General features: G+C 42.6%; 2 protein-coding genes across 3 annotated transcripts in view; one reads left to right on the top strand and one right to left on the bottom strand.

The window, feature by feature from the left end:
- Positions 1-24: 24 nt before the first annotated feature.
- On the top strand, positions 25-5,927 carry plp1b (proteolipid protein 1b). The gene is given in 8 exon segments (XM_084320006.1): positions 25-152; positions 545-731; positions 849-919; positions 922-1,004; positions 1,451-1,628; positions 2,589-2,662; positions 4,072-4,137; positions 5,594-5,927. Coding segments are annotated over 8 exon segments (774 nt in total). The 5' UTR covers positions 25-112; the 3' UTR covers positions 5,669-5,927.
- A 979-nt stretch (positions 5,928-6,906) lies between these two features.
- The window catches only part of LOC311232812 (uncharacterized protein), a 30,868-nt gene continuing 9,976 nt past the window's right edge, over positions 6,907-27,798 (bottom strand). Inside the window, exons 2-10 of one of the 2 annotated variants that reach the window (XM_084319622.1) lie at positions 26,383-26,428; positions 25,917-26,013; positions 23,987-24,091; positions 23,533-23,610; positions 22,873-22,929; positions 11,321-12,718; positions 11,146-11,208; positions 10,198-10,300; positions 6,907-8,834 (exon numbers count right to left, since the gene is read on the bottom strand). In XM_084319622.1, the coding sequence (XP_084175748.1) occupies positions 8,736-8,834; positions 10,198-10,300; positions 11,146-11,208; positions 11,321-12,718; positions 22,873-22,929; positions 23,533-23,610; positions 23,987-24,091; positions 25,917-26,013; positions 26,383-26,392 (2,010 nt within the window). In that variant the 5' untranslated portion in view covers positions 26,393-26,428 and the 3' untranslated portion in view covers positions 6,907-8,735. Of the gene's footprint in view, positions 8,835-10,197; positions 10,301-10,544; positions 10,691-11,145; positions 11,209-11,320; positions 12,719-22,872; positions 22,930-23,532; positions 23,611-23,986; positions 24,092-25,916; positions 26,014-26,382; positions 26,429-27,798 lie in introns of those variants that run through there. The other variant, XR_014619978.1, reaches the window with a different exon arrangement.

Raw genomic sequence — 27,798 nt, 5'->3', positions numbered from 1 at the left:
GTAGAGAAGGCTATTTTTTTTTGTCACAATACCTTGCAGACGGTCCTTTAAAGTCATCAGTTGACACTGGGATACTTTCTTTCACTGCGGAGCGTCCAAAAAGACAAAGCAAATGTTTCCGGTCAGGCAGCCTTGGCTCTGCAAAGCCTTAGGTGCTTTCCTCTCTCCCACCTCCGCAAATGCAATTATTAACAACTTGGATCTTCGCTACCTGCTTCAACAGCGCAGCTTACACTGAGGGAAGTGTGTGAGAGAAGTCGTGGTGACTGGTTTTGTGTACATGGACACTTTTATTTTGGAAACAAACACCGCTCTGCACTTGATTCTCTGCTGTTCTAATCTTTCTTTTGTTTTTTTTCTGTTACTCTTCATGCCTGTTGATGGTAGTTTGTTTCGTGCGGATGGATTTGTAAGCAGTGCTATAGGGGCCGTGTTCCACAGCTCCCGTAGAGGCTGACCTTGCTGAGCAGCGGAGTGTCGATGTGTTGTTTGCTGTTGTGTGCGGTGTGTGCCGCTTGTTTGTTGATATATTATGCCCCCTCAGGTTGCTATGATTGCTGTATCCGGTGCTTTGGGGCCGTGCCCTACCCGTCCCTGGTGGCCACTTTGCTGTGTTTTGCCGGCATGGCATTATTCTGTGGCTGTGGGCACGAGGCGTTGGGTCGGACGGAGGTCCTCGTCGAGACTTACTTCGCCCGCAACGCTCAGGACTATGTGGTCATGGCCTCATTGTAAGTGGCCCTTTCATACATTCTGTATTCATTAGTTCTTGAATGAGCAAACGCTATATCTGAGCCACCTTTTGTCGTGATATTAGTGACTTGACCTGGTGACATTTTGGCTTCCAGTATCAAGTACTTCCAGTACGTCATCTATGGCCTGGCGTCGTTCTTCTTCCTCTTCTGCATCCTGCTGCTGGCTGAGGGTTCTACACCACCAGCGCTGTCAAGCAGACCTTCGGTGAATTCAGGAGCACGCGGTGTGGCCGCTGCCTCAGTCTAACAGTGAGAGGAGGGAGGGAGGGAGGGAGGGAGGGAGGGAGGGAGGGAGGGAGGGAGGGAGGGAGGGAGGGAGGAGGGAGGGAGGGAGGGATGGTGCCATTGTTAGACAGCTAAATGGAGATCTGTTTTTAGCTTGTAAACTCACTCAAATACGGATATTCATCAAATTGTTTTATGATTGCATCATGCATTGTATCATACCTGTATCACTGTACATAATAATACTGTACATACATCTGATTAGCACTATTACTATATATTTTTATATCCAGTTTAAGCACCGGTACATTGTCGATTGCAATTGTACTTTACTGTTACATTTGCACTCTGGTTAGATGCCAAATCGAATCAAATCGAATCATTGCAATTGATACTAGACTCCACATAGGTGGCATTATCGTTAAAAACTTGTGTTTCTTCTTCTGTACCTCTCTGTTTCCTTTCCACAGTTCATCATAGTGACTTACATGCTGGCCATCATCTGGCTGGCGGTGTTCGCCTTCACGGCTATCCCAGTCTTCTTCTTCATCAACATGGAGCAGACCTGTCACACCATCAACATCCTGGCTGAGACGACACCCAGCCTCAACCAGCACGGCTGGGTCTGTATGGACGCCAGGCAGTATGGTGAGTTGTCGATGTACCCTAAACCATGAACCTACAGTATATGTACCTTGCTAAACCAAGAACCTACAGTATGTACCCTAAACCATGAACAAAAGTAGATTATTATTATTATTATTCATGGTATTATTCATATTCATAGTATTATGAATACTACTACTACTACTACTAATAATAATAATAATAATAATAATAATAATAATAATAATAATAATAATAATAATAATAATAATAATAATAATAATAATAATAATAATAATAATAATAATAATAATAATAATAATAATAATAATAATAATAACAATAACCATCATCATCATCATCATCATCATCATCATCATTATCTTCATAATAACCACAATATACGACTACTACTACTAATAATAATAATAATAATGTATTTTATTAATATTATTATTATTATTATATATCTCATATATATTATAATTATAATACTAATAATAACAACACTACTACTACTACTACTAATAATGTATTCAAAAAGTGATCCCGTGTTTCCTGTTTTATTGGTTGATCTAACTGATTATTAAGCTGTATATAACTGCACTTTCTATAATTCCCATTAGTTTGTTTGTTACTGTTTCCCTGACATACTAACAAACAAAGACAACTGAATATAATTGCTTCAGAGGAATGAAAGATGCAGAACAGTAGGTCTTGTGTTTGATAATATGAAGACTTCATATTAGTGTTAGTGTGGTAGTGAAAGGGTTAACCGTCTGTAGTGTCGCAGTGAAAGGGTTAACCTTTTGGTAGAGTGTTAGTGAAAGCGTTCATTTGAAATGTTGCCAAAGGAGAATCAGATAACATTGTTTCCTGAATGGAGCGGCTTCAACTTGACAACATAAACATCGTAAATGGACCCAGGTTTTTTTCCTGTTGTAATGTTTCTCTAGCAACAGATTTCCAGTGAAACCATCACTATTTCCATATTTATTTAAGGTCTGTTACCTTGGAATGCAATGCCTGGAAAAGCATGTGGAATGACCCTGGCGTCCATTTGCAAAACCAGTGAAGTGAGTACTAATGTGTAGCCTATTCAAACACCTGACACAATTCTTCCTAGCTTTCTCATACTTCAAAACTATTTGGTTATTAATTTGTAAAATACCATTTCACTGTGAGATATTAAATGTAGCCTAGAGCGGTTCTCAACTAGGGTGCCGCAGAGAGCTGCCAGGGGTGCCTTGAGATTAAAGAATATATATATATTTAAATTATTTTTGGATTACAGAAAATTATCACTAAAGTGCTATCTGTTGCAGCTGCACTGTTTTCCATGAAAATACCATATTTGGATAAATTTGACCATTTCTCAAAATCTGAAAATCATTATTTAATAAAACACAGAAAAGGATCACCAAGTTACTCTGGATAAAAAAAACCTTTACAGACAACATTGAGACAAAGCTTCCTGACACATCTCCATCCAAACTCTTGGAAGAACTCATTGAAATCTCATCTGATACCACCTGGAGAGCTAGTTTCAGAGTGTGGTGCTGAGAACCAAGTATCTCATGATGCAGCAGTTAAGGTGTTGATACCATTCAGCACCACATATCTGTGTGAAGCTGGCTTTTCATCCATGACAGCTCTGAAAACAAAATATAGGGCCAAGTTGAGCCTTGAGGATGACATGCGTGTTGCCTTGTCAAAGATCTCCCCACGTATTGACCGTATTATTAGCCAGCAGCAGCAGACCTCGCATTGAGCTAGACATTTCCACTGAGTGAACAAGTGCTTATTTTCTGTATTTATTTATATTTTTTGAGAAATGGTAACTTGGTGATCCTTTTCTGTATTTAAAAAAAATACATGTTTTTTTGTTTTTGAGAAATTGTCAAACTTATCCAAATATGCTATTTTTATGGAAAACAGTGCAGCTGCAACAGATAGCACTTTGGTGATCCTTTTCTGTATTTAAAAAAAAATACATGATTTTCAGTTTGAGAAATGGTCACACTTATCCAAATATGCTATTTTCATGGAAAAGTGTGCAGCTGCAACAGATAGCACTTTAGTGATAATTTTCTGTAATTTTATTTAAAGAAATATGCTATTTGATTTACTACTACAAGCAGTGTAATGTCAACAGTACTAAGCCATTTAGACCTGAAACACCTGTTAATAATGCATTATATAGCCTGCATATACACACAAATGTGTTTCCCGATTTCTTAAACAAACATTATTTTGAAAGCAAGCTCTTTTTGTCGCAAAAAAGACAGGACCGGAAAAGTCTTTATCGTATGTAGGGGTGCCTGGAATATTTTATTGAACACAGGGGTGCCTTGGCAGCAGAAAGATTGAGAACCCCTGGCCTAGATATGTCAATAAATGTGTTTTTAATACTGCGCTGAAAAAGACTAAGTAAGGACTGTTCATCCTCTTCTTCTGCGCTAATTTTTTTTTTCTTTTTTTGCAGTTCCATGTGACCTACGACTTGTACATAGCTGCATTCGCTGGTGCTGGGATTGGTCTCTTATCTTTGGTGAGTTACTTATTTTGTGTAGGTAATAATTATACACTTCTTAGTCAGGTATAATGTTTAATTTCTGCTTAATGAGTAATGTAACAAAATAGACATATGTGTCATGTGATATTCATTCAATGTGATGTGCAAGTGAATGGGTGACTATTTTAAATATGTCTGCCGCCATGTTTGATGTCATTCGTTTCTTCTAATGTATCCCACAATGCAAAGCATCTAACATACACTTTTGCAACAGTAAGAAGCATTTTGTATGAAAGTATTCTGTACTTCTGTATGACAACTATTAAAGAACTTGAACTTGAACTTGAACTTGCTGTTAGCTAGCATTAGAGCTGCTATGTCAGCTGCCAAATGTTATAACTAACAGTAGTGGTAATCAAATTGAAGGTATCCAATGAGGTAAACAACTCGCTTTTGTTTAGAATCACATTTTATTCATTCATTGCATTCGATCTTTATTTCAACCTCGAAAAGTTCTTTCCAATGATGCCGAGCATACAAACATAATAAATACAATCAATTAAAACAATTACAGATTATGGTGGAATGATTGGTGATCAAGGATTTAAACTGACTAAAGAATACCAAATGATTGAGTTTTAAATTTTGTTGTATGATGTTCCACGTGTCAGCAGCACATAAGCTAAAAGCTGATTTTCTAAGTTCAGCACAGACTCTGAGTACTTTAAGTGTAAGAGCCAATCATTGGATTATTGGATCATGTACCCTATGGTTCAGTTCAGACGTCCACTCAATCTCCAATTATCGCTTCATATAAAAACAGATGCCAATGCAGCTCTTGCCTCTCTTCTAGGGAGGCTATGAATAATGGATTTCCAGCCAAATATACATTTTTCTGTAGTTATATAGTCTACAAGCTGAATACATCCTCAAATAACCTCAATTTAAAAAAAGCTTTGCTCTCACAATGGGGTTTTATAAAAAAAAAAAAAAAAAAAAAAAAAATTATATCCCATCCGTGTGTTAAGTTTCACTTATTTTGACTAAGTTGTAATGATCCGACCTCCTTTGATTGACTGGCAGTTACCTTGTTAGTTTGTGAGGAATTGATCATACAGACCAATCAAATTGAAGCACAAGGGCATGTTTACACACCTCCAGTGCAGTCTTTTTTGTTTTCTTTATCACCCCTGTGCTTGTCACGTAACACACAAATCTCAGGGACCCCTTTCCTCCTACTGTGCGCTATAGCGCCAATTTCAGCAACTATAGTTTCGGATACCTTTAACAGAAGCTAGCGTCAGCTGTAACATTTGGTAGGTGACATTAGTTTAGGCAGACTGAATGACAGCCAACATAGGGGCAGACATATTTAGTACAGTCCCCCATTGCCTCTTCACCTCATTTGTCAATTTGCTTTGCATGTTTTCAAACCCCACCATCGCTTTGTCTTGTTTCCTCTCCACTTCCCCTCCGTGGACGTCTTCTGTAGTTCATGTATGTGGCAGCCACCACCTATAACTATGCAGTCTTGCGGTTCTTGGGGAGGAAGGGGATACGCTGTTAAGCACTGGCAACCATGGTATGTGAGATGGACCACCAGCACATGGCCACGTTGAGTTCCAATCTGTCCCCCGAGAGACAGCAACCCAAAACCTGCAAACACCTGTGACACATCCAGTAACTGAACAAAAAGGGTTCTTATCATCATCTGGTATGAACAACGGGATGTAGACATAACTCATTCACAGCAGCAAGCTCTGGCCTTCTACTCTCTGCTGTCATGGTACATTTCCACTTTGGGAGGTAACATCTCTTATCTTGATTTGCACTTTTTCTTTTTTTTTAAGCTTTATCTGCACTGATGTTGCTATTAGATTGTAATGTGTGTGTGTGTGTGTGGGGGGGGGTTCATGAGTAACAAGGAGAGACGACGGTTCCCTGCGCTAACGATAACAAAATAGTCCTTTTGATGCTTACTGATGTATTGATTCTGAACATGGTTTTGCTGTTGTCCTCCTCACGCCTGACTGTGATCATATTGTGTCATATACTGTACCATCAACTATCCACAACCTGAAGCAAAAGATCTGCGTTATGTGCCGAGGCTCTGTGCAAGGATGGTGTGTAGCCAAGGTCGTAGGCATGTATGGTGTGTAGCCAAGGTCGTAGGCATGGATTGTGTGTAGCCAAGGTCGTAGGCATGGATGGTGTGTAGCCAAGGTCGTAGGCTCTAATGGGATTATTCCCACGTAGGTTCAAAAGCACTGATGATACTAATGAAAGTATCACCTTTTGTTTACCTTTTTGTATTCTCTCATATTGCATGTACTTTGCACTCACTCATAAATGCCTTTTTGCTTTCTTTCTGTACCACTGTGGGGGGGTGTAGAAAAAGATTATCCGTTTTCTTGGAGGTGCTGTCGTTGCTTCGAAGCATGCGTTTTCATGTGACCGAGATGCAGCGCTCCCACAATTAATAATAACATGATTTCTGGGCGACGTCCGGGCTCTTGAATGCTCTTTTTTGAATTAAGACTCTGATTAAAGCTTTTAAAACTTCAAGACATTCAAATTGTGTCATTTTTATTTGATGTACTGCAGATTCTTCGATATGTCAGTCAACATCTTTGGACAGAGGGTGATTACTGCCATAAATCATGATATAAAAAATATTCAATATTCAAACGATATAATGGACTATAAACCTTTTTCTGTATAGGTGAAAGCATATCTGTTGAATAAAGTGTAAAAGGCATGTTTGGTAATATTAAGTATTTTATTTATAATATTTTGAATGTAGACAAAGACAGGCACGAAACAAAGCACAATGAGCCGCCACAACCCCTCACCCCTAATTACAAAAAGAAAGAGACAAAGAAGAGGATGGGTAACGGAGAACAAAACGCATGTTGTTGACCTGTTCTTGGGCAAGGCATTTATTCACCTCCAGCGGCTCCAGTTCAGTGTTCAGTGGCCAGCAATAGAAGACTGTGGCTGCACTGGGCAGAATGTGTATGTTTGTACAACCTATACAGTGTGTTACACAATACTCGCCTCTAGGCAACCTTTTTAAACAAAATATTAAAAAACATTGGCATCTTCTCAGTTCTGATCCAACATTGGATACATCTTTTCAGATCCCCCTAGATTAGTCTACAGGAGAGCACATAACATCAGAGACATTGTGGTTAAATCAGACCTGCCTCCTAAAAAAACACAAACATTTTTAGATGACCTGCCAGATGGAAACCGACGTTGTGGTTCATGTGCTCAATGTCACTTTACAGAAAAATGCACTGTTTTCTATCACCCAACAACTGGGAAAGAGATAAAAAAAATAAGAGGCAAAATAACATGTACAACTACCAATGTAATCTATATGCTTAAGTGCCCATGTGGTAAGGCATATGTCGGTAAGACAACACATGCTTTAAAAACACGTATTGCTGAACACATCATCATCATCATTAGGTGGCTTCTTCGTTCCGAAGGTTGCCTATCACTCTCCAACCCATTCTGTCCCCACTTTTTCTCTCCAACTCCATGACTCCGCCTCTCACTCCGCTCCAATCACAGGAGTACGATACGGAATGAGGATGAAAAAAGCCCAGTAGCTTTACATTTTAAAAAGGCACACCACAATGTCTCATCACTAAGATACCTTGGAATAAAGAGAGTGCATCTTCCAAGACGAGGGGGAGATAGATAATCTCCTACTGAGGAGAGAAGTATGGTGGATCCATTATCTTAAAACTATGGCACCAACAGGACTCAATGAGGACTTTGACATTAGACCTTATTTATAAATTTAACTTATAGAGGGAGACAGTCAATAGACTTGTTTTTAGTTTTTTCATTTTAGTTTTTGTTTTCAGTGGCTAGGACTTGTACCTTACACACTGGCCTGTTGCCCATCTGTAAATTATGTCTTAATACTGTGTTTAGTATAGATATTTCTCGTAAAAAATCTCCTAAAAAAAAGTCAAATGAAAAGATAAATTGTTACTTAATCATGTATAAAATGTATCAATCATGCAAGTCTTGGGACCGCCCCTGATCACCAGGTGGGGCTGATTTTTCAATCTATTTCACTTCCTGTATAAAAATATGTCATTTTGTGTTGTATGCATGCTTGAGGAAGACCGGTAAGGTCGAAACGTCGCATCTACTGACTACTGCCTTTTTTTGTCTATTAGAACACTTTGTTCTTATGTATTACTGTTTTTAATTAATTATTTTTTTCTGAATGTTTGTAAACCACTCCTCCAGGGTGCTACTGTGTTATTATTCAACTTGCCTTGTTATATATGTGTCCATATACTGAATATGCCTTCACAAATAATTATACAATAAAAATATAACTTCACAGGACACAAACTGTGGACCAATAGAGGCCTTGCATGAAATGGTTGTGTAGTTATCTTTCTTCCAGTATGGCTGTCTGTCACCATTGGTAACCACTTTCCAAAGAAAATGCCTAATTTCGGTGCAGTGATAGAGTAGGTAAAACACTGGGAAGGGGATGCTATTACTGTTTCACTGTGACTGCAAAACATTCTTGTTCTCATTACTCATTCTTGTCAAAGTGTTTTCTGGACTCCTCCCTTGTCCCATGCAGGGAGTCCTCTGGTCTACAGCGTTTTTACAAAGCAGCTTTCACAGTGGATCACCTGGCCATGCAGGAACATCGTTGTCAGCATGTCTCCAAGGAACTTGCTACACACACCGCACTGCAATGGTAAGTATTCAGTATTAATAGGATGTTACAACACTGACAAGACACAGCAATGAAAGATGCCATTCCTAAAAACTGTCTTTTAATTTATTATATAATATTCATTAAGTTAATAATAGTAATCATTTATAATAATTTGATTACATCCTCAGAAATGACACTAAGCAAAGGTGATGGTTATATTTATAAGAAGGCTATGAAATCCCTTGGTATATCCTTAAGACAATTAGCTATTTATCTTAATAAATCGTGTTTGGTGACATTGTCTTATTTTACATTGTATGGGGTTGTATAACTATCACACTAGCCTTATGAGACTTTTTTTTGCTTCATTGTGCAATTATATTATTATTATTATTGTTATATTTATATTTATATTATTATATAGAATAATAATTGTATAGTGTTGTTGTTATTATTATTATTATTATTATTATTATTATTATTATTATTATTATTATTATTATTATTATTATTATTATTATTATTATTATTATTATTATTATTATTATTATTATTATTATTATTATTATTATTATTATTATTATTATTATTATTATTATGCTGCCTGAATGCCCCCCAAGGGGACCAATAAAGGAACACAAATTATATTGTCTCTGGGAGGATAAAATAAATGTACAGAATTTCCTTTCAGGGGGAAAAGGGAATGCCACGTATTTTAAGAATTCACATACCGGTATGTTCTTCCTGTGCCTCAGGATACTTCAGTTATTATGTTCTTCCTGTGCCCCCAGGACACTTCAGTCAGTATTTGTGAACACGCACCACAGAAAACAGAGAGAGAACCCTCCAATCGGTGATGTCACTGGGATGTAAACTCTGGGGCTGCTCCATAGACAATGAATGGGGCTCTAATTAAAGAAAATTGTGTGAGACATTCTAGCAAAGCTAGAATATGAACCTCTTTTGGGTGTAAAAGCTAGAAAATTGTATGGCCCCATAAAGTCCGAGTCTCATTCATCGTCTATAGAGCAGCTCCAGATTTTACATGCCAGTGACATCACCAATTGCATGGTTCTGTATAGCTTTTCCAGGAGAGAATTAATGGTACGTGTTCACAAATACTGACTTTAATAGAAAACTGTTTCTATATTGTTTTCTTTTTTGTATTTATTATGTGTTGTATTTCTCAATGTTGTTGTAAATGAGAGCTTGCTCTCAATGATCCTTTGAGATTAAATAAAGATTGAATGAATGACTGAACTTTATGGGGCACAGGGAGAATGTGAATTCTTAAAATGGGTGGCGTTCCCCTTTAAAAGGTCTTGCAAAGCACACTACTTGAGGCCTTGGATGAGTTTAGCCTAATTGTTCTCTTCTAAGAAGGCAAGACAAACCTTGAAGCAGTCCGGGTGGCAGTAGGCTGGAGGGTGATTGATTGTGATCTTGATATGTCCATCAATTGTTCCATCGCAGTATGAGCAAATGGCCCTGCCGTCCCTGTAGCAGAGAGGAACAGTTCAAACATGTGTTACTCTGTGTAGCAGAAGAAACAACCAAAAACAAATACTGTGCAAGACTGTGATTGATTTAGTTTACATTGTTAAATAATTTAATCCTTGAGACAAGGAAAATATCCATTTTAGTTAAGGTAAGTGATGTTTTCAAATCCCATTATCTAAAGGTTGTACATTGGAGTAATGTGTAAATTCATTGCTAAAGACAAGAGAGGTTGTTTATTTACTTTTGAGTCAGGTATCACCCGTTGTTTACTTATTTTTGGGTTAGGTATCACCGGTACATTCCAAATGTCATGGATTGCTTAGATAGATATTCTAATCTTCATCTGAAGATCTGTTCAATTAATGACTGCTTGGCTTCAGGTGAATGCTAAAATAAATAAAAACATTTGTTACTGAGTGTTGATATAAATCTACATAAACAGTAGAATCTGTAATGCAAACAGAGGCAAAAAAAAACTCTTGGTATTACATTTGGTACGATGGGGGTCTGATGTGTGGGTTGGATTTGAGTGTGTATAGGGGATGGGTTGCTATCACTGGTCACACCCTAGACTCAACAAAGAGACATCTGGAGAAATAGTAACTTACTATTCTGTGAATTTCTCCAGACCTCTCTTGGCAGAGCCTGGGGTGTGAACAGCAATATCAACCCCAAATCCAGCCCATACATCAGACCAAAACAAAAAAAATTAAAGAAAGCACAATACCAAGCTGGGTTATTTTGCCTGGATGTCGCTGTTCGATGGCATTACAGATCCTGCCTTTAAGTAAGCAGATTCATTCAACTGTAGGGTTACTTGTAAAGTCAGACAAAGAACTCACTCAGTCTCACGCAGAGTGGTGACAGACTGCAGATCCACCGCAGGTGTTTGAATCATTTCAGGGCTAAAAGCAAATTCATCATCAACAAAGAATGAGTTGCATTTCCCACAAGGACAAATTGTTACACTTGACACAATGAACGTGGGTTTGTTCGTTTCTATCAAAGTGTACTCACATTGATTCAGTGTTGGTGCTACCAGGCTGCTCGTTCACTGGTAATTCCACTGAGAGAGATTCTTCTGCAGGTTTCACAGGTTCCGCAGTAGTCTCAGGTGTGGACACCTCCACATCTAATGCCTCTACCAGTTCAATGGCACGTTCAACTGACTGAGCCTCAACAGTTGCTTCAGCTATAGGTTCAACAGCAGCAACCTTGGAATACTCAGGGACGGGTTCACACTCTTGCACAACAGCTTCGGTTGCTTTCTCAGGTGCCGGTTCACTCACTTGCTCTAAAACAGCTTCAATCGCAGGCTCAACTCTACATTCAACTATAGCCTTGGCTCCAGTGTCCCCTGTAGGCTCTACGGCGGGGTCAGTTGCTTCAGCGGTTGTCTCGGTGGGCTGTGCGTTCGGTTGGTCAATGGGTATATCAGTGGGCTCTTCCTCGGGTTCTGCAGTTGCGTTGACACCTGCGGTTTCAGCAGGAAGCTCAGTGTCAACGACAGGATTTGCTGATGATTCCTGTACAACTTCAGGCTTATCAATATCGGCGACACGTCCGGCAGCAAGGTCAATCTCTAGTTCTGGTTGTGGCTTAAGCGCTGACTCGACAACAGGTTCAGAAGCAGCTTCAGTGGTAGATTCAGCAGTGGGTTCTGCTGCCGCCATGTCTACTGGTGCAGCTGAAGGCTCTAATACAGGTTCGGTGACTACTGCTGTGTCTTGAGCAGGAGATTCAACTACAGGGGCAGTGTCAGCAACGGCCTCAGCTGGTGAATCCATCGCAACTTCAACTACAGTTTCTACTATTTGCTCTACAGCAGCGTCCGCAGCGGGTTCTACCACGGCGTCCACAGGCTCTTTCTCTGGTTCTGTAGCAGCGGGTTCTACCACAGCCTCGGCCTCCACAGGCTCTTTCTCTGGTTCTGTAGCAGCGGGTTCTACCACAGCCTCGGCCTCCACAGGCTCTTTCTCTGGTTCTGTAGCAGCGGGTTCTACCACAGCCTCGGCCTCCACAGGCTCTTTCTCTGGTTCTGTAGCAGCGGGTTCTACCACAGCCTCGGCCTCCACAGGCTCTTTCTCTGGTTCTGTAGCAGCAGGTTCTATGGCGGGTTTCTCAGTGGATTCGATTTCCTGTTCGGCTACGAGCTCCGAAATGACCGCAGCAATTTCTTCTCTGAGCCCCGTCGCCTCGGCCGATGGCTGCTCAGGAGGACCAGGTGTGCCAGGTGCTCCAGCGGACGTCTCAGCAGGTTCTGGTTGGTCGACAGGGGAGTCCACAGATTCCTCCTTGTTTTCCTCAGTCATCTTCTCAACAGGTTTTTCCGGTTGCTCCAGAAGGGACACTTGTTCCGAATTTCCGGCTGTTACACAAGTGGGGTCTGTTGTGCTCTCAGGGGCCGCCCCAGACCTGAGTCGCACAGAAAGTCGTTTATTACATTGTATCTGCTGTGGGGAAACGAGGCAGTTTACATGCACATCATTAATTCCAACATACACACAAGTATAATTTTTTTGAATTGGCACATGTAAAATGGCATATCCGATATCTAAGGTTCAGTCTTGACTATGAGAAATCTGAATACAGTATGATACTGTAGCTCTGGTAACCTTACTCCCTAATGATGATGACACAGCAAACATTGTGAACTTCAACAGAACATTCAAATGTGATCAAATTCAAAACTATATTTGGTACAGCCCTAGTTACAATTACCTACATTGGTATGCGATAGTATTTATACACCTTGTCCTACTTGCTGTTGGGTTTTGTGTGTGTGTGTGTGTGTGTGTGTGTGTGTGTGTGTGTGTGTGTGTGTGTGTGTGTGTGTGTGTGTGTGTGTGTGTGTGTGTGTGTGTGTGTGTGTGTGTGTGTGTGTGTGTGTGTGTGTGTGTGTGTGTGTGTGTGTGTGTGTGTGTGTGTGTGTGTGTGTGTGTGTGTGAAGCATTATTCTAAAGCACTTTTGTGCTGTATAAATCCAGCCCATTTGTCTATAATGTGTGGACATTCTGTAAACATACCATTGTCAAACCTACACACAGCCTACATTGGCATCTGTTTCTACATAAAGCCACAATTGGAGCCACATTATTGGAATGGACCTCTGAACCAATGTTTGGCTTACACTTAAAGCGCCTAGAGTTTATACTGAACTGCCTTTGGCTTCTGTGCTCCTGAATCGTGGAACGCCCTGCAGGCTGCAGCTGCAGGGGACATTGAAATGAGGTGCACTAGTGTCCATGGGTCGATTTAGAGCACTGACGACCAAGCAGGTCACCACAATCTAATGGTTTTTAAATTGGAAAAAAATTGTTTTGTATACTTTGTATAACAGTTATGATGATTATGTGAATGAAAATGCTCGACGACACTGAAAACTACATCTTGACATAATGAATTACTACCATAGTGACTTTATACCTGTATATCACTGTACAAATACTACAACTCTATACATACATCTGATTAGCACTATTACAATACTAATCTATATGTTCTATATTCAGTTTAATCGCCTGTACATTGTATATTGCTATTGCACTTTACTGTTACATTTGCACTCTGGTTAGATGCCAAACATATTTGTGTTGTACTGTACTTGTGCTGTCTGCTGTATAATAACAATACATTTTAATATAATAATGTAATATAAAATTAGGGCTGCTCCTCAGTGTAATTTTTTAGATTAAATTAAAGATTGAATGGATGAATGATTTAATGGATGAATTATAAGTGAAATGTGATAACAACCATCAGTGCTACTGAAGTTCTACACTGTAGAATCTACAGCCCTTAATGGTAGTCGTTTGAGCTGCTTCTTAATCAGCATAACTGTCTAACTGGTATAACCAGTCTACTAGAAGGATGTCTGTTTTGAGACACTCTCTAAGGAAAGCAGATCACTGGAGCTACGTTTTGTAATGGCCAATGACTTTTCTTTATATAGTATAGTACCAGCAATATTTCATGGGGAAGGCTATTCATTTACCACTTTTAAATGTAGCCCATAATCATTTAGCAAGGGAGATTGTGAAGGGAGAGACACCTTCATGGGGCTCTGTCATACACCATGTTTTATTGTAAATGTTATTGTAAATAGTTTCAGCAAGTTTGTAGGCTATGTCTGGTTTGTCTATGTTTCACTATTCACTCACAATACTTCAGCGCTACATACATTTCAAACCTTAAAACAATAACTGGACATTTCTTGTTTGTCAGGGGTTAATTGATGCAGGTGATCTTGATTAGTTGATCAACCTTGATTTTCAATCAGGTGTGTTCATGGTGAAGAGGGTTCTTTTAGCATAGTACCTGCCAATGGATGTGTTTGTAACTTGCTTTTATGGACATTGAAGGCTATATTTTTGTAGGAATGCTTCATGGTGTTTTAAAGCCTTTCAGTGCACAAGGTATAGCCAGCCTTGTCACAGAGAACTTCTTCATTGGTCTCATGTGTCTCAATGGTTAAAATTGCTTGGCACTCTTGAGCATGGCACTTACACTTACACTGGGGGTTAGGGGTACGGTTCCTGAAAAATCATTCCATTGTAAAGTGCTTTTTTGTAGTATTATAGTACAAGACGAGCACTGAGTTTGTATTTGTTGTTGTCTCACTTCAAAGTTCATACTAAACTGTATGAGACTTTGCATGACAAAAGGCATCCAGTATTGAACAGCTAAACTTAATGTAGGAATGTACACTCTTAAAAGATGTGTAGTTCATAACTAAACACATCCAGGTGGGTCACGGGTGTGTTTAACTGATTCAGCACGATGATAGTCAGGTTAACTCGCCATCGCTTGAGCGCCAATCACGAGTATAGTCGGGTTTTAATCGTTATTTATTTTATTAGCTATATCCATTCATTTTCATCCATCCAGCCTGATGTTATCGTTGGGAATGGGTCTGAGCTTGCAAAAGGGCAAATACCGCAGCCTATGCCTTCCAGCTGGTATTGCACCCCATTGGGAATGGTGTAGTTTCTTTTCTGGGACGATCCAAGCCGGAGGTAACCTGTTTCAACTATACATCTGCGAGGCTGCCCCCCCCCCCCCCCCCCCCTCAATATGCAATGCTGTTGAACGTGGCATGGACCTCCGCGCCCAGTACTTCAAATAGCGATCAGATAATTGGATTCTTTAATTTGCATTACATCAGATACAAGGTAAGAACACTATATAAATTTGATCGTTGATCTGATATGTGTGGGAGGCGGCGGCGGAGCCCCACGGTCCAATGCTCTTTTCATTTTTGCATGAGGAAGGATAATAATGATGATCTAGCGTTGATTTCAGGAAGATTCGATAATCAGGCGAAAAATTACAACGTGTTTAGTGTATTCCACTAAAACGCTATTATCGCGTCTTTCTCTGGAATTACTCAGAAGCACCCAAAGTTATACTCATATTCAAAAGGCTATAAAACAGAAATGTACCGATGAAAAAACAATCCGTTTTGTACATGTTGACTGGAAGCAAGTCACTGATAATCAACGGGTGTATTAGACCCATAGCTATAATTTAAGATATATTTTAAGGGCTCGCAAATCTTGCAGTCCCCCCGACTTACAGCGGTGGCGTACTAGCCATCTTGTATGCGATGGCGCTGAATGAGTTAATAACAACCCAACATGTGTTTTAACACTTTGAGTGCCAGCGACGCTTTATGTCGTTAGTTCATGCCGACCGTTGAATGCCAGCAACGCTATATAGTTTGTTTGTCTTTTTTTTTTTTAGCAATTTGAATTCATATTTCATTAATCGAGCCTCACGCTAGTGCAGCAACCTCTCTCTGAGCTCCATTGGGAAAATACCGCCCCCTATCGTCTCTCCCTGTAAGTGCACCCCATTGGATTAGACTGATGGGGGGGGGGGTCCAGTTTCCTCATTTAACTTTTCCGGCAAGCCATCTGAAGAGATCGAAGTGATTGCCGAGCCAGAAAACAGTGTGGAATACATATTTACAGTACCCAGCGGTGAATGAATAAACGTGATCGATATTTGGAATGGCGATCAGCAATTGGAATAATCTTTTTGGAGAACATCTGATCTGAGGTAAGGAATCTATTTTACCAGTCTTAGGATAATCGGATCTGTTTTCACAGAGATATCAGCGTTTGCCCTGTGTGTGTGTGTGTGTGTGTGTGTGTGTGTGTGCGCGTGCTGATCAGGAAATGAGAGAATAGATTTTTCAGCTCGCTTCTCTAGCGTGCATAAGTACACATATACTTATGTGTACTTACATATACTATCGTTAATCTATCGTTTATTTGAAAATGATTCATAGGGGAGCTCCCGTAGCTCACCGCATATCTCGGCGCTATTTCTGCGTCGGGGAAAACCGTGCTCGTCACGGATCTGGGGTACACGAGTTCGATTCCCGGACCCACCGTATTTTCTCAGAGTGTCTTCCCCTGCTCTACATCCCATTTCAACCTGTTTCTGTCGGTCATGCTTGACCAGAAAAGCGATAAACGCTAAAAAATAAAGTTTATAAAAAAAAAAAAAAAAAAAAAAAACGATCCATAAATAGGCCGAAAAATGACAATGTTTTTTGTGTATTCCAGAATATTCCAATAAATGCCGTTTATCACGGAATCTTTATATTTTCCTGAAACTTTCAAGAAAACGAGGGCTTTTCAAAATGATATAAAAACGGAAATTAACCGATTAAAAAAACAATCCGTTTCAACAATGTTGACTGCAAACAAGTCATTGATAAGCGACGGGCAGATTAGACACATAGCCATAATTTAAGACATAGATTATGCGTTCACAACGCTATAATTGAAGTGGGTGCTGGCATTCAACCATGTTTTACCATGTTAACGATGGGTTATGTATATAACCTAGTTATATTAGTATTGGCTGAGCGTCCCACTCTAGCCTAATGAGATACCCCTTATCTCCTAGTACCTACTGTACACCACCACGAACAACTTAATGCACCCATACCTGACCGGGCCCGCCCCTATGGAGGCGTAGCCTATAAGACCATGGTTATGGTCACCAAACACTCTTCCTCGCCAAATCTCGTTCCAGTAAAAGATCCCTCAAAAGGGAACTCAGGGCCGCGTAGAGCGGGACGCTCAGCCAATACTAATATAACTAGGTTATATACATAACCCATCGTTATATATCGTATGGCTATCGCGTCCCGCTCTAGCCTAATGAGATATGGGTTAGAGCGGACGCGAGACCCGACAGATGTACCCCCTGAGGACCCGTAAGCCCACATCAAGGGGTGCAGGGAGCCCTGTCACCCCATCCTTCCTAATGAAGGGGGGGCGCAGTCAACTCCACCTGAATGCGAACAAGAGGGAACTAGAACCCCTTGAACACACCGCACAGGCAGAACCACGTGTGACTCAACACACTGTGGCCCATACCCACACACTCCTGCTACCCTACCAAAGGACGGGAAGCAGGAAAGGCCACAGATCCCAGAACCGCCTGGGAGACAGAACCCCTGGTCATGTCCATGAGGTAAAACCTTACAAAGGGGCCCGGGGAGGACCATGAAGCTGCAGCACAGATGTCCTCCACCGAGGCCCCACCCAGGAGAGCGGCAGAGGCAGCCACCCCACGAGTGGAGTGCGCCCTGAGGCCCCCAGGGGGATCCTGCCCAGCCAATGTGTAGCAGAGGGCAATGCCCTCGCACAACCAATGGGACAGGCGCTGTTTCGACAGTGCCTTACCAGCACGAGACCCACCGTAACAGACAAAAAGCTGATCGGTAACCCTGAGGTCCTGAGTACGGCTGAGGTAAATTCCCAAAGTACGGACTGGACATGACAGGTGAAGGCCCGCATCCAACTCACTGGTGTGAGGAGGAGGACGAAACGCCTGAACCACAATATCCTGGGAGCGGAAGGAACTCCGGATATTTTTAGGCACGAAAGCAGGATTAGGTCGCAGAGTGGCACCGCAATCGGCCCGAAAAGACAGGCACTCTGGACGTACCGAGAGAGCACAGAGCTCACCCACGCGTTCAGCGGAAGTGACAGCCAGCAGGAACGCGGTCTTGAAAGACAGCTGTCCCAACGGCGCCTGCTCGAGCGGCTCAAACGGGGCCAAGGACAACCGACCGAGGACCAATTGAAGATCCCAAGTCGGAGCCAAGGAGCGTTGCACCGGCTTAACGCGTCGAGCGCCAAGCAGGAAACGCTTCACAAGAGGGTGGCTGAACAAAACAGTCCCCTCAATTCCCTCATGATAGGAGGATATAGCCGCCGCATATACCCTCACCGTCGAAACCGACAGTCTATCAAGAAGAGACTGGAGATAACTCAGGACAGCATCTAGGGGGCAGGAGACTGGGTCCCAGCTCCCCCCCTTACACCACTCTTGGAACGCACGCCATCTGCCCGCGTAAACCGCGACAGTGGAGGGAGCATGCGCACACCGGATGGTATCAACCACCGAGGGGTCCATCCTCTCCAGACTCACCCTCCCACCAGCCACACCAACAGGCGTTGGCTCAACACCGGAAACCGGAACAGTGACCCGTCGTGCTGTGAGAGGGCCGTCGCCGACCATGGAATGACCCACGGAGGAGCGACCAGAAGCTGGATCAAGACCGGGAACCACACTGCCGTGCCCCGGTCCGGCGCGACCAGGATCACCGTCCTGCGCTCCCTCGGTATCCGCTCCAACAGCTGACTCAACAGCTGTACAGGAGGAAAGGCGTACAGAAGACCGGGCGGCCATGGAAAGGTCGAGAAGGCATCCACCCCCAAGGGGGGATGATCTGCTCGACTGAGCGAGAACCACAAGGGGCACTTGTGAGAGCGTCGGCACGCAAACAGATCTACCGAGGCCTCCCCGAACCGATCCCAGATCTGTCTGACTATGTCGGGCGGAGTTCCCACTCGTCGTGATGAGGACCGGCCCGAGACATCAAATCCGCCCCCATATTCTCTGTACCAGGAATGTGGAGCGCCCTCAGACTGCGCAGCCTGCAGGATGCCCATAGCCAAAGTTCGACCGCCGCCCGGAGCAGGTGGATGGAACGAGTTCCACCCTGCCTGTTGATATACGCCGCCGGCGTCATACTGTCCGTCCTGACCAAAACGTGTTCGCCTACCACCAGGTGGTCGAACCATTTGAGGACCAGGAGGACCGCCTTCAACTCCAACACATTGACATGCAGGGTAGCCGGGCCAGCATGACCTGTCCAGCTGCCCACCACTGCATGGGTCCGACACGTCCCTCCCCAATCCGTGAGAGAGGCGTCGGTGAAGACCATGACGTGTGAGCCCCTGCTGCCTATGGGGACCCCAATGGTGAGGATACCCAGCCTCCTCCAATGGGCGAGATCTCCCCATATCGACAAAGGAACCGTCAACCGTTTCCATTTGTCCCTCACCGGATCTATTCTCAAAGAGAGAAACCACCTCTGTATCCTCCTCATGAAGAGGAGGCCAAGAGGAACCACCGTGTGAGCAGACGACATAATGCCCAGCAGACCCCCCGACGCTGCTCCGAGAGGGTTGCAATCATGGGCCTCGACCTCAATGTCAAGCCCAAGTACCTGTTGACTGGGAAGAGGGGTACTCTTCTTCCAATTCACAGCAAAACCCAGGCCGGTGAGGAATTCCACCACCAGCCGGGTATGAGACCTGGCAACCTCCTCCGAACGACTGAGGAGTAGAATGTCGTCGAGATAGAATAGAACTCGTAACCCCCGACGACGCAAGGGCTCCAGTGCAGTCGCCACGCACTTGGTGAATGTGCGGGGAGCCAGAGAATAACCGAACGGCATCCTCTGGTACTCGTGCGCTACGCCCTGAAACAGGAACCGTAGGAATTTCCTGTGAGGAGGGAAAATCGGGATGTGAAAATACGCATCCTTCAGGTCTATGGAGGTGAACCAGTCTCCCCTCCTGACAGCAAGCAGAAGGAGTTTGACGGTCAACATTCTGAACGGTCTCGCTACAATCAACCGATTGAACGCGGACAGATCCAGTATAGGTCTGACCCCCCCTGTTTTCTTGGGTACCAGAAAATAACGGGAGTAGACGCCTGACATTGCGTCCTCTCTCGGAACCACAACGACGGCCTGCTTCGCCAACAGAGATTGGATCTCGTCGGCCAGGGCTGTCACTGCGTCTGACCCTGACAATAGGGTCGGCACCAAACCTGAGAACGGAGGATGGGGTTGTGCGAACTGCAAAACAAGCCCCCCCTCCAATGTTCTCTCCATCCACCGATCCAGACGGCATTCCTGTCGCCATATGTGAAAATAATCCCACAGCGCACCCGCCGTCAACTGACGCTGGACCGCAAGGAACAGTAGATAGTTGGCCCGGTCCCTCCCGCTGTGCAACGCACCCAAGGGGGGACCCCGACAGAAAGGGCCGGTTTGATACGGAAGAAGCTGTCATCAAACTTGTTGACACACACCCCCCCCCTGAACACCCCTCTAGCGCATGCTGAGGAGTTGTTCCGCAGCTAGACACGCAAGGCATGAGGACCCCATGGGCTCCTACACGCCGAAGCCCTGCAGTGATATTGCTACCACCCAAATCACGCTCGCCTCTCCTTTGCAGACCACTGCCGCTGTGACGGGAGTGGGAGGCAACAGCGCGATACCCCGCCTGGCGAAGGCGAAGCCGGGGTAACCCCTGCTGAGCATTCAACAGAAGAGGCAACGAGTCCCCCAGCTGACCACTGTAGCTAGTGGCAGCTGTAACACCAGGTTCCTCCCACCCACAACCTGTGGTGTAGGAACCACGCGACGGAACATTCTCACGGACAGACCCAGGCTCAGCCATCAACTGGGTGTCAGCCCCTGTCCCCATGAGAAGTGAAGAATGGGGCCGCATACGCTTCAATGAAGGTTCGCGGCCCGCAGCCAAAGGAGAACGATCAGAGCCCCGCTTCTGTGAGTAACAGAGAGAGGATTGAACGGGGAGCGGGCTGCTCGCGGCAAAATGACGACGGCTTGTTTTACCAAACTCGAATTCACCCAAAATGGCCGATTCCTCGGCCGCCAAGGCTGTCGGCCTCACGGTACCCTGTTGACTCTCCAACCAGGGCACCACTGGCGGGGGAAACATGGCCGCCTGTCGAGGATCTCGCCACAGTCGTTGACGAGACCGTGCTCCCACCTCTGGCTGCACAGCGTGAGGCGGTGTAGGACCCAGATCAACAACCGCCTGCGCCTCCACAGAATGCCCAAACAGACTATCTGTGGAAAAAGGAGTCGTGAGGAGAGAAAACCTATCCTCTTCCCCAAGAGGAGATTGCTCCAACCAAACATGCCTAACAACCAAAGTTGATAGCATCCTAATCCTCCCCGCAGTTATAGCTTGCGACTGAGTCAAGATCTCCATAACACCACAAACATGAACCATGTTTACAATGCCGGCTGGACCCAAAGTCCTACTACCCGACGCCACTGTGGATAGGAAACTAGCCAGCTGAGCCATAACACTGGCCGCCGCTAAATACCATCCTGTAGCAGTATACAACTCATCCGACCATACTGCCACCCTCCGAGCCGATTCGCTATCAAGCATCGGCCGGGCGGAACGTCGTTCATCCCCGCCTGGGCACAGGAAAAAAGCTACCTGGCTGCTTAGCCACGGTACCCCCGGCCTGCACCCTGTTGTTAGCCCCTTTACCTGCAAAAAAGGTAAATAGGATTCAGCGAAACCCCCCACATCCACCACCGACTGACCTTCATCAATGAAGCTGGTAAGAGGAGGGAAAAGCGGTATCCCGTGGCGGGGATTATTAGAACAACGATCCATTTCAGCGTCAACATCAGCATTAGCAGAAGTAGCAGTAGCAGCATTAGTGTTAGCAGCGTGCTCCAGGATTGCCAGGAAATCGTCCACTGCAGTGGAACGATCACCAAGCCGCCCCGGCCCTGGCGCCGAAACATACTCCACAGCATTACCAACACCGACATTGATGCCTACTGACACAGACCTCACCTTTGTACAAGCCGACTTGCTAGTCAAACCTTGTACGCTGCCCCTCAATCTGCCGTCGTCAGCCGAGGAAACATCAGCACAGGTCTCATGTGTCGCTGAAACATGCTCCGAAGAAGCCAGGGAAAAGCAATCCTCCGGTAAGCTTTCAACATTATGAACCTTCTCTAATCTTTTCATCCTACTAGTTACATACGGTGCACGCAGCCGATATGATAACGAAAATAGAGGAAGGGTGTTTGGTGACCATAACCATGGTCTTATAGGCTACGCCTCCATAGGGGCGGGGCCCGGTCAGGTATGGGTGCATTAAGTTGTTCGTGGTGGTGTACAGTAGGTACTAGGAGATAAGGGGTATCTCATTAGGCTAGAGCGGGACGCGATAGCCATACGATATATAACCAGTGGCATCCAAATTGTTAATAGCAACACAAATTCAAGCTAGGTTGCCATTGTTTAACACAAGTGTTAGAAACAACCTCCTGGGTTACTTTGACACCTCTTTTTGTGTAAATGTCACTTACCGACGTGACACAGATATGACATTAATGGAAGGAGATGCAGTGGGAAATGCAGACATATAGGAGGGTAGAATATTTTCAGCTTGTCGAGCTAAACGCATACCTTTTAGCAGATAATGGGACCTTTTTGAATGGAGAGTTCTCTGGAGTGGATACCGATCTGTGGGGTTAAGAGATGCACCTTGAAAAATAAGCCGCATGTTCAGGCTCTATCGTATAATATACCGTAACCAAAAAAATAATAACACGTATGGTTAATGGTTAAGGATTTAGCATAGATGCCAATAAATGGCTTGTTAACTTTTAATAAACATATTGGTAACACTTTATAATACAGCCCACATTGTACAGTGTAATTACCTGGAACTTACTGTGTAACTTCCTTGTATGAATCCATATATATATATATTTTTACATAAAAAGATTTACTGGTTCCTACTGGTACTTAAATGTACTGTAGGTACAGCAGAATTCACATACAGGGTAAATGTCGGGGAAATAACACCCAAATGTTCCTCATTGTCTTGTTTTCTTCTGCTATACCTACATTTAAGTACCAGTAGGAGCCGGTTAAAATTTTATACATACAGATTATTATGAAGTTACACCATAAGTCCGGGCATTTACACTGTACAACGTGGGCTGTGTTATAAAGTGTTACCAACATATTAGCTCTGTATTTGTTCCTACACACTTACACAAAGTCATTTCTCTTTATTTTTTTTAGATATACGTTAACATTTGATGGTGTAACTCCACTCACTCAAATTTCATAGCCGTTGAGAGGACGTATGAGCTCTGTCTGAGTAGAGGTGGTCTGGTCTCTGTGGCAGATCCTGTCCTGTAGTCAACATGACACATTTTCATTACAATATTGCATCAAAATATTAAAGCAACGTGCAGACTTTATGGGAAATGCGCTTACCGTCTCCAGAGTCAGACAAGAAATTGGTATCTAGTAAGCGCATTTCCCATAATGTTGGCGTGTTCCTTTAAAGAGTAATGTTTCAAAATGATATATTCATCTGGGGAAGAAAGGAAAACGTGTCTATTCTGATCTTTCAAAATGATTGCTGGCATTCATGTAAAATTCACAACTGAACATAATTGAAGATTATGTAGGTTTTAGTTTTTTTCTTTTTTACAGATGTAGTATATAGCTTTCTGGAATGAAACCCATCCCTCAGAGGTTCAGTCAGACGTCAGTGGTCTCTTACTGTTTGGCCTCAGGTGTCTGTGGGTCAGCAAGTGCTGTAGGCGAAGCAACAGGGCTGGCAGCTGTTGTGGGACTAAGAACTGGTTTCCTTGGTAGCTCTGGTTTCCTTGGAAATGGAAACAATAAACATAAATGTATTCAGATTTGTAATGATTTGAAATGAGGACCGTGTACATGCTACTCCACCACGCACAATGACATGGACAAAGCACATTGTTTAGTGGTCAAGTCCACAAGCACCATGTTGCCGTATCATGTTGGATGAGAACTTTATAGACTCCACTAAATTACATCAAGCCCTGATCTACCATATGGGCAACCTGGGCACCTATCACCCTTTCTATGCTTCCTAACATCCTCCCTATGCTTCCTATCATCCTCCCTATGCTCCCTAACATGTTTTTCTATGCTTCCTAACATGCTTCCTATCACCCTTCCTAGGCTTCCTAACATCCTCCCTATGCTTCCTATCACCCTTCCTATGCTTCCTATCACCCTTTCTATGCTTCCTAACATCCTCCCTATGCTTCCTATCACCCTTCCTATGCTTCATAACATGCTTCTTATGCTTCCTAACATGGTGTAGAATTATCTAATAATGGTATTAATTGCTCATGAAGTAAGAAATGTCATAATGAATGTCACGAACCTGCTGAGGCAATAAAACTGGCGATATTAAAGCAATTAAGCAATTAAAGCATGCTAATGCTAATAACTATATGGAGAGTGGGCAGTGTTTTTGTGTGTTTGTCTGTGTGTTTGTTAGCATTACATGCACACAGTTCTAAATTAATAAATTCCTGCTGCAGAGCAACGCATTAACCGCAATCAGTGTGACCACTTTGCATTTTGGGGTAGATTTGCAGGACTGAATGACATCAAACATGGTGGCAGACATAACAGCCTACAGTTACACATTGGTAAGATACCGGAAATAAAGATCCTTTGTAGCATGATTTCATAATACAGATATAGAATTCATACATTATTACTAGCCTTTAGTTAAATACCTTTACTAGCCTTCTAGACCTACATTATTATTACTAGCTTACTAGTTAAAGACCTACATTATTACAAGCCTTCTAGTTAAAGACCTACATTATTACTAGCCTTCTAGTTAAATACCTGTATTATTACTAGCCTTCTAGTTAAATACCTGTATTATTACTAGCCTTCTGGTTAAATACCTACATTATTACTATCCTTCTGGTTAAATACCTGTATTATTACTAGCCTTCTGGTTAAATACCTACATTATTACTAGCCTTCTAGTTAAAGACCTACATTATTACTAGCCTTCTAGTTAAAGACCTACATTATTACTAGCCTTCTAGTTAAATACCTACATTATTACTAGCCTTCTAGTTAAAGCCCTACATTATTACTAGCCTTCTGGTTAAATACCTACATTATTACTAGACTTCTAGTTAAAGACCTACATTATTACTAGCTTTCTAGTTAAAGACCTACATTATTACTAGCCTTCTAGTTAAATACCTGTATTATTACTAGCCTTCTGGTTAAAGACCTACATTATTACTAGCCTTCTAGTTAAAGACCTACATTATTACTAGCCTTCTAGAAGTTCTAGTTAAAGACCTACATTATTACTAGCCTTCTGGTTAAAGACCTACATTATTACTAGCCTTCTGGTTAAATACCTACATTATTACTAGCCTTCTGGTTAAAGACCTGTCCTACATTATTACTAGCCTTCTAGTTAAAGACCTACATTATTACTAGCCTTCTAGTTAAAGACCTACATTATTACTAGCCTTCTGGTTAAATACCTACATTATTACTAGCCTTCTAGTTAAAGACCTACATTGAGGAAGAGAAAATGTTCCACATAATTATAATGTGATTCATAAACATAACCTGCCTTATGAAATCAGATTTAATTTGTGTTGATAAAAGGTGTTTTTCTGTACCTGGGTTTCGCCTCCTCTGAGGCTCTGCGGATCCAGCTGCCATCTCCCTTTAGAGGAGACCGAATCTGGGTGGTTTGAAACACCTGTGCTTTAACAGCTGTAACACACACACATAAACACACACACACGCACACATTAACACACACACACACACACACACACACACACACACACACACTCATTAACACACACAAACACACGCACACACACATACATTAACACACACACACACACATTAACACACACACAAACACACACACCACACACACACAAACACACACACATAAACACACACACATTAACACACACATTAACACATAACACAAACACACACACATTAATACACACATAAACACACACACACAAATGTAAACACAGTGTCAGTGATGCTTGTATGCCAGGCCAAGTATCATTACACAACTGCGGCTGAAATATGGCATTTGGTTTGTAACGTTGGTTTGTTTACCTTTTGACATGGTAGCCTACTGTAATCCTTCTCTCAGATGGCCAGCCTGGATCAACAGTAAAACAGAGAAATAGTAGAAGTAAGAGATATACACTATTTGAAAAATAAAACACCGGCTTTACATTGTGATTTAGTGTTTATGTAAAATTCACTTTTGTGTATTATTGAAATGATTGACATATTAAAAAAACATTGTTTATTAAACATTTAACAGGGAATACTTTGAGCATATTGAGCAGAAAATAGACAGGTCATAAAACATTTTATCTTGTTAAGTACAATACTTAATGACCTGAGCAACCTGCATTCAAATTGCTTATTCACCATTGACAGTGTAAAGCTGTAATTACTGATTACGCTTAAGCCATTTAGCCTCTTAACAGGCACCCAGAAAAGTGTGAACTTGAGGACTGCATACTTTTTTTGCAAAGCTTATCTTTATACTTATAGCACATGCATAAGCCTGGTCTCTTTTGAAAGATAACATTCTGAAGTTACTAATGCAAAAAAGGTAAATCACTTTTAGTGCTAATGAAATAGAGTAACAGGTCTGAACTTGAGTTGAACTTGAATTATTTTCTGTAGCAGTTGCAATAAAATAAATATATATATAAAAAGAAATAGGTATAAGCTGGAAAACATGGCATCCATAGCCTGAAGTCTTATGTAGTACAGGTCCAAATTTTATAAAAATTCTTTCAGAAATGGGTCTTTGGGAGAGATCCGGGTAAATCGTGTGCCAAAAGAAAAGCTCTCCAGAATTCCATTTCCTCGTCCACGGCCATTCATTCTCAAGTGTGATTGACTTCTGGTTTTCGCTCGTCAACTTTCACCTAGATCCCTTATTCGCTGGAAAGCTACACTCATTGGCTACAATGCTGACCAATCATTTTAACCATCAGCGGATGATTGGCAGTTCTGGAGCGTCGGGAGTCCGGGGTGGTCATTTGACGCACACGCTTAAAAAGACGCTCGCCTGACATATCATCATGTAACTCTAGAACCGAGGCACGGATTTGGTCGAATGAGGTGGCATTGGAACAGCAACAAATAGATCTTTAATTCGGTAGCTTATATGTTCAGCGGAAAATGCAGCCCGAGCCGCTAGGGGGTCGGCAATTAGGTTTGGCCGCGGGCCAATTTTTCTCCAAGCCATTGTATGGCGGGCCAGAACCAAAAACAATGGCTAATTTAATATAATGATAGTGAAAAATGTTTAACTCTGTCAAAATAAACGAGCTGCATAGGTGGCATAATAAACTGTAAACGACATATACATGTTTTCACTGAACATTATACCTTTGTCTTTTTTCCATTGTATTATAAAGCGCCTCTCTCTATCGGTCTATCCTACATTACGCGCAACCGTCTATCTGACGCCACAGACCGGTTTAATGTTGAATGTTTAATGTTAAA

Source organism: Notolepis coatsorum (genome assembly GCF_963971535.1).
Source record: "Notolepis coatsorum genome assembly, chromosome: 8".
NCBI lineage: Eukaryota > Metazoa > Chordata > Actinopteri > Aulopiformes > Paralepididae > Notolepis > Notolepis coatsorum.
This window is presented reverse-complemented; position numbering and strand designations above follow the sequence as displayed.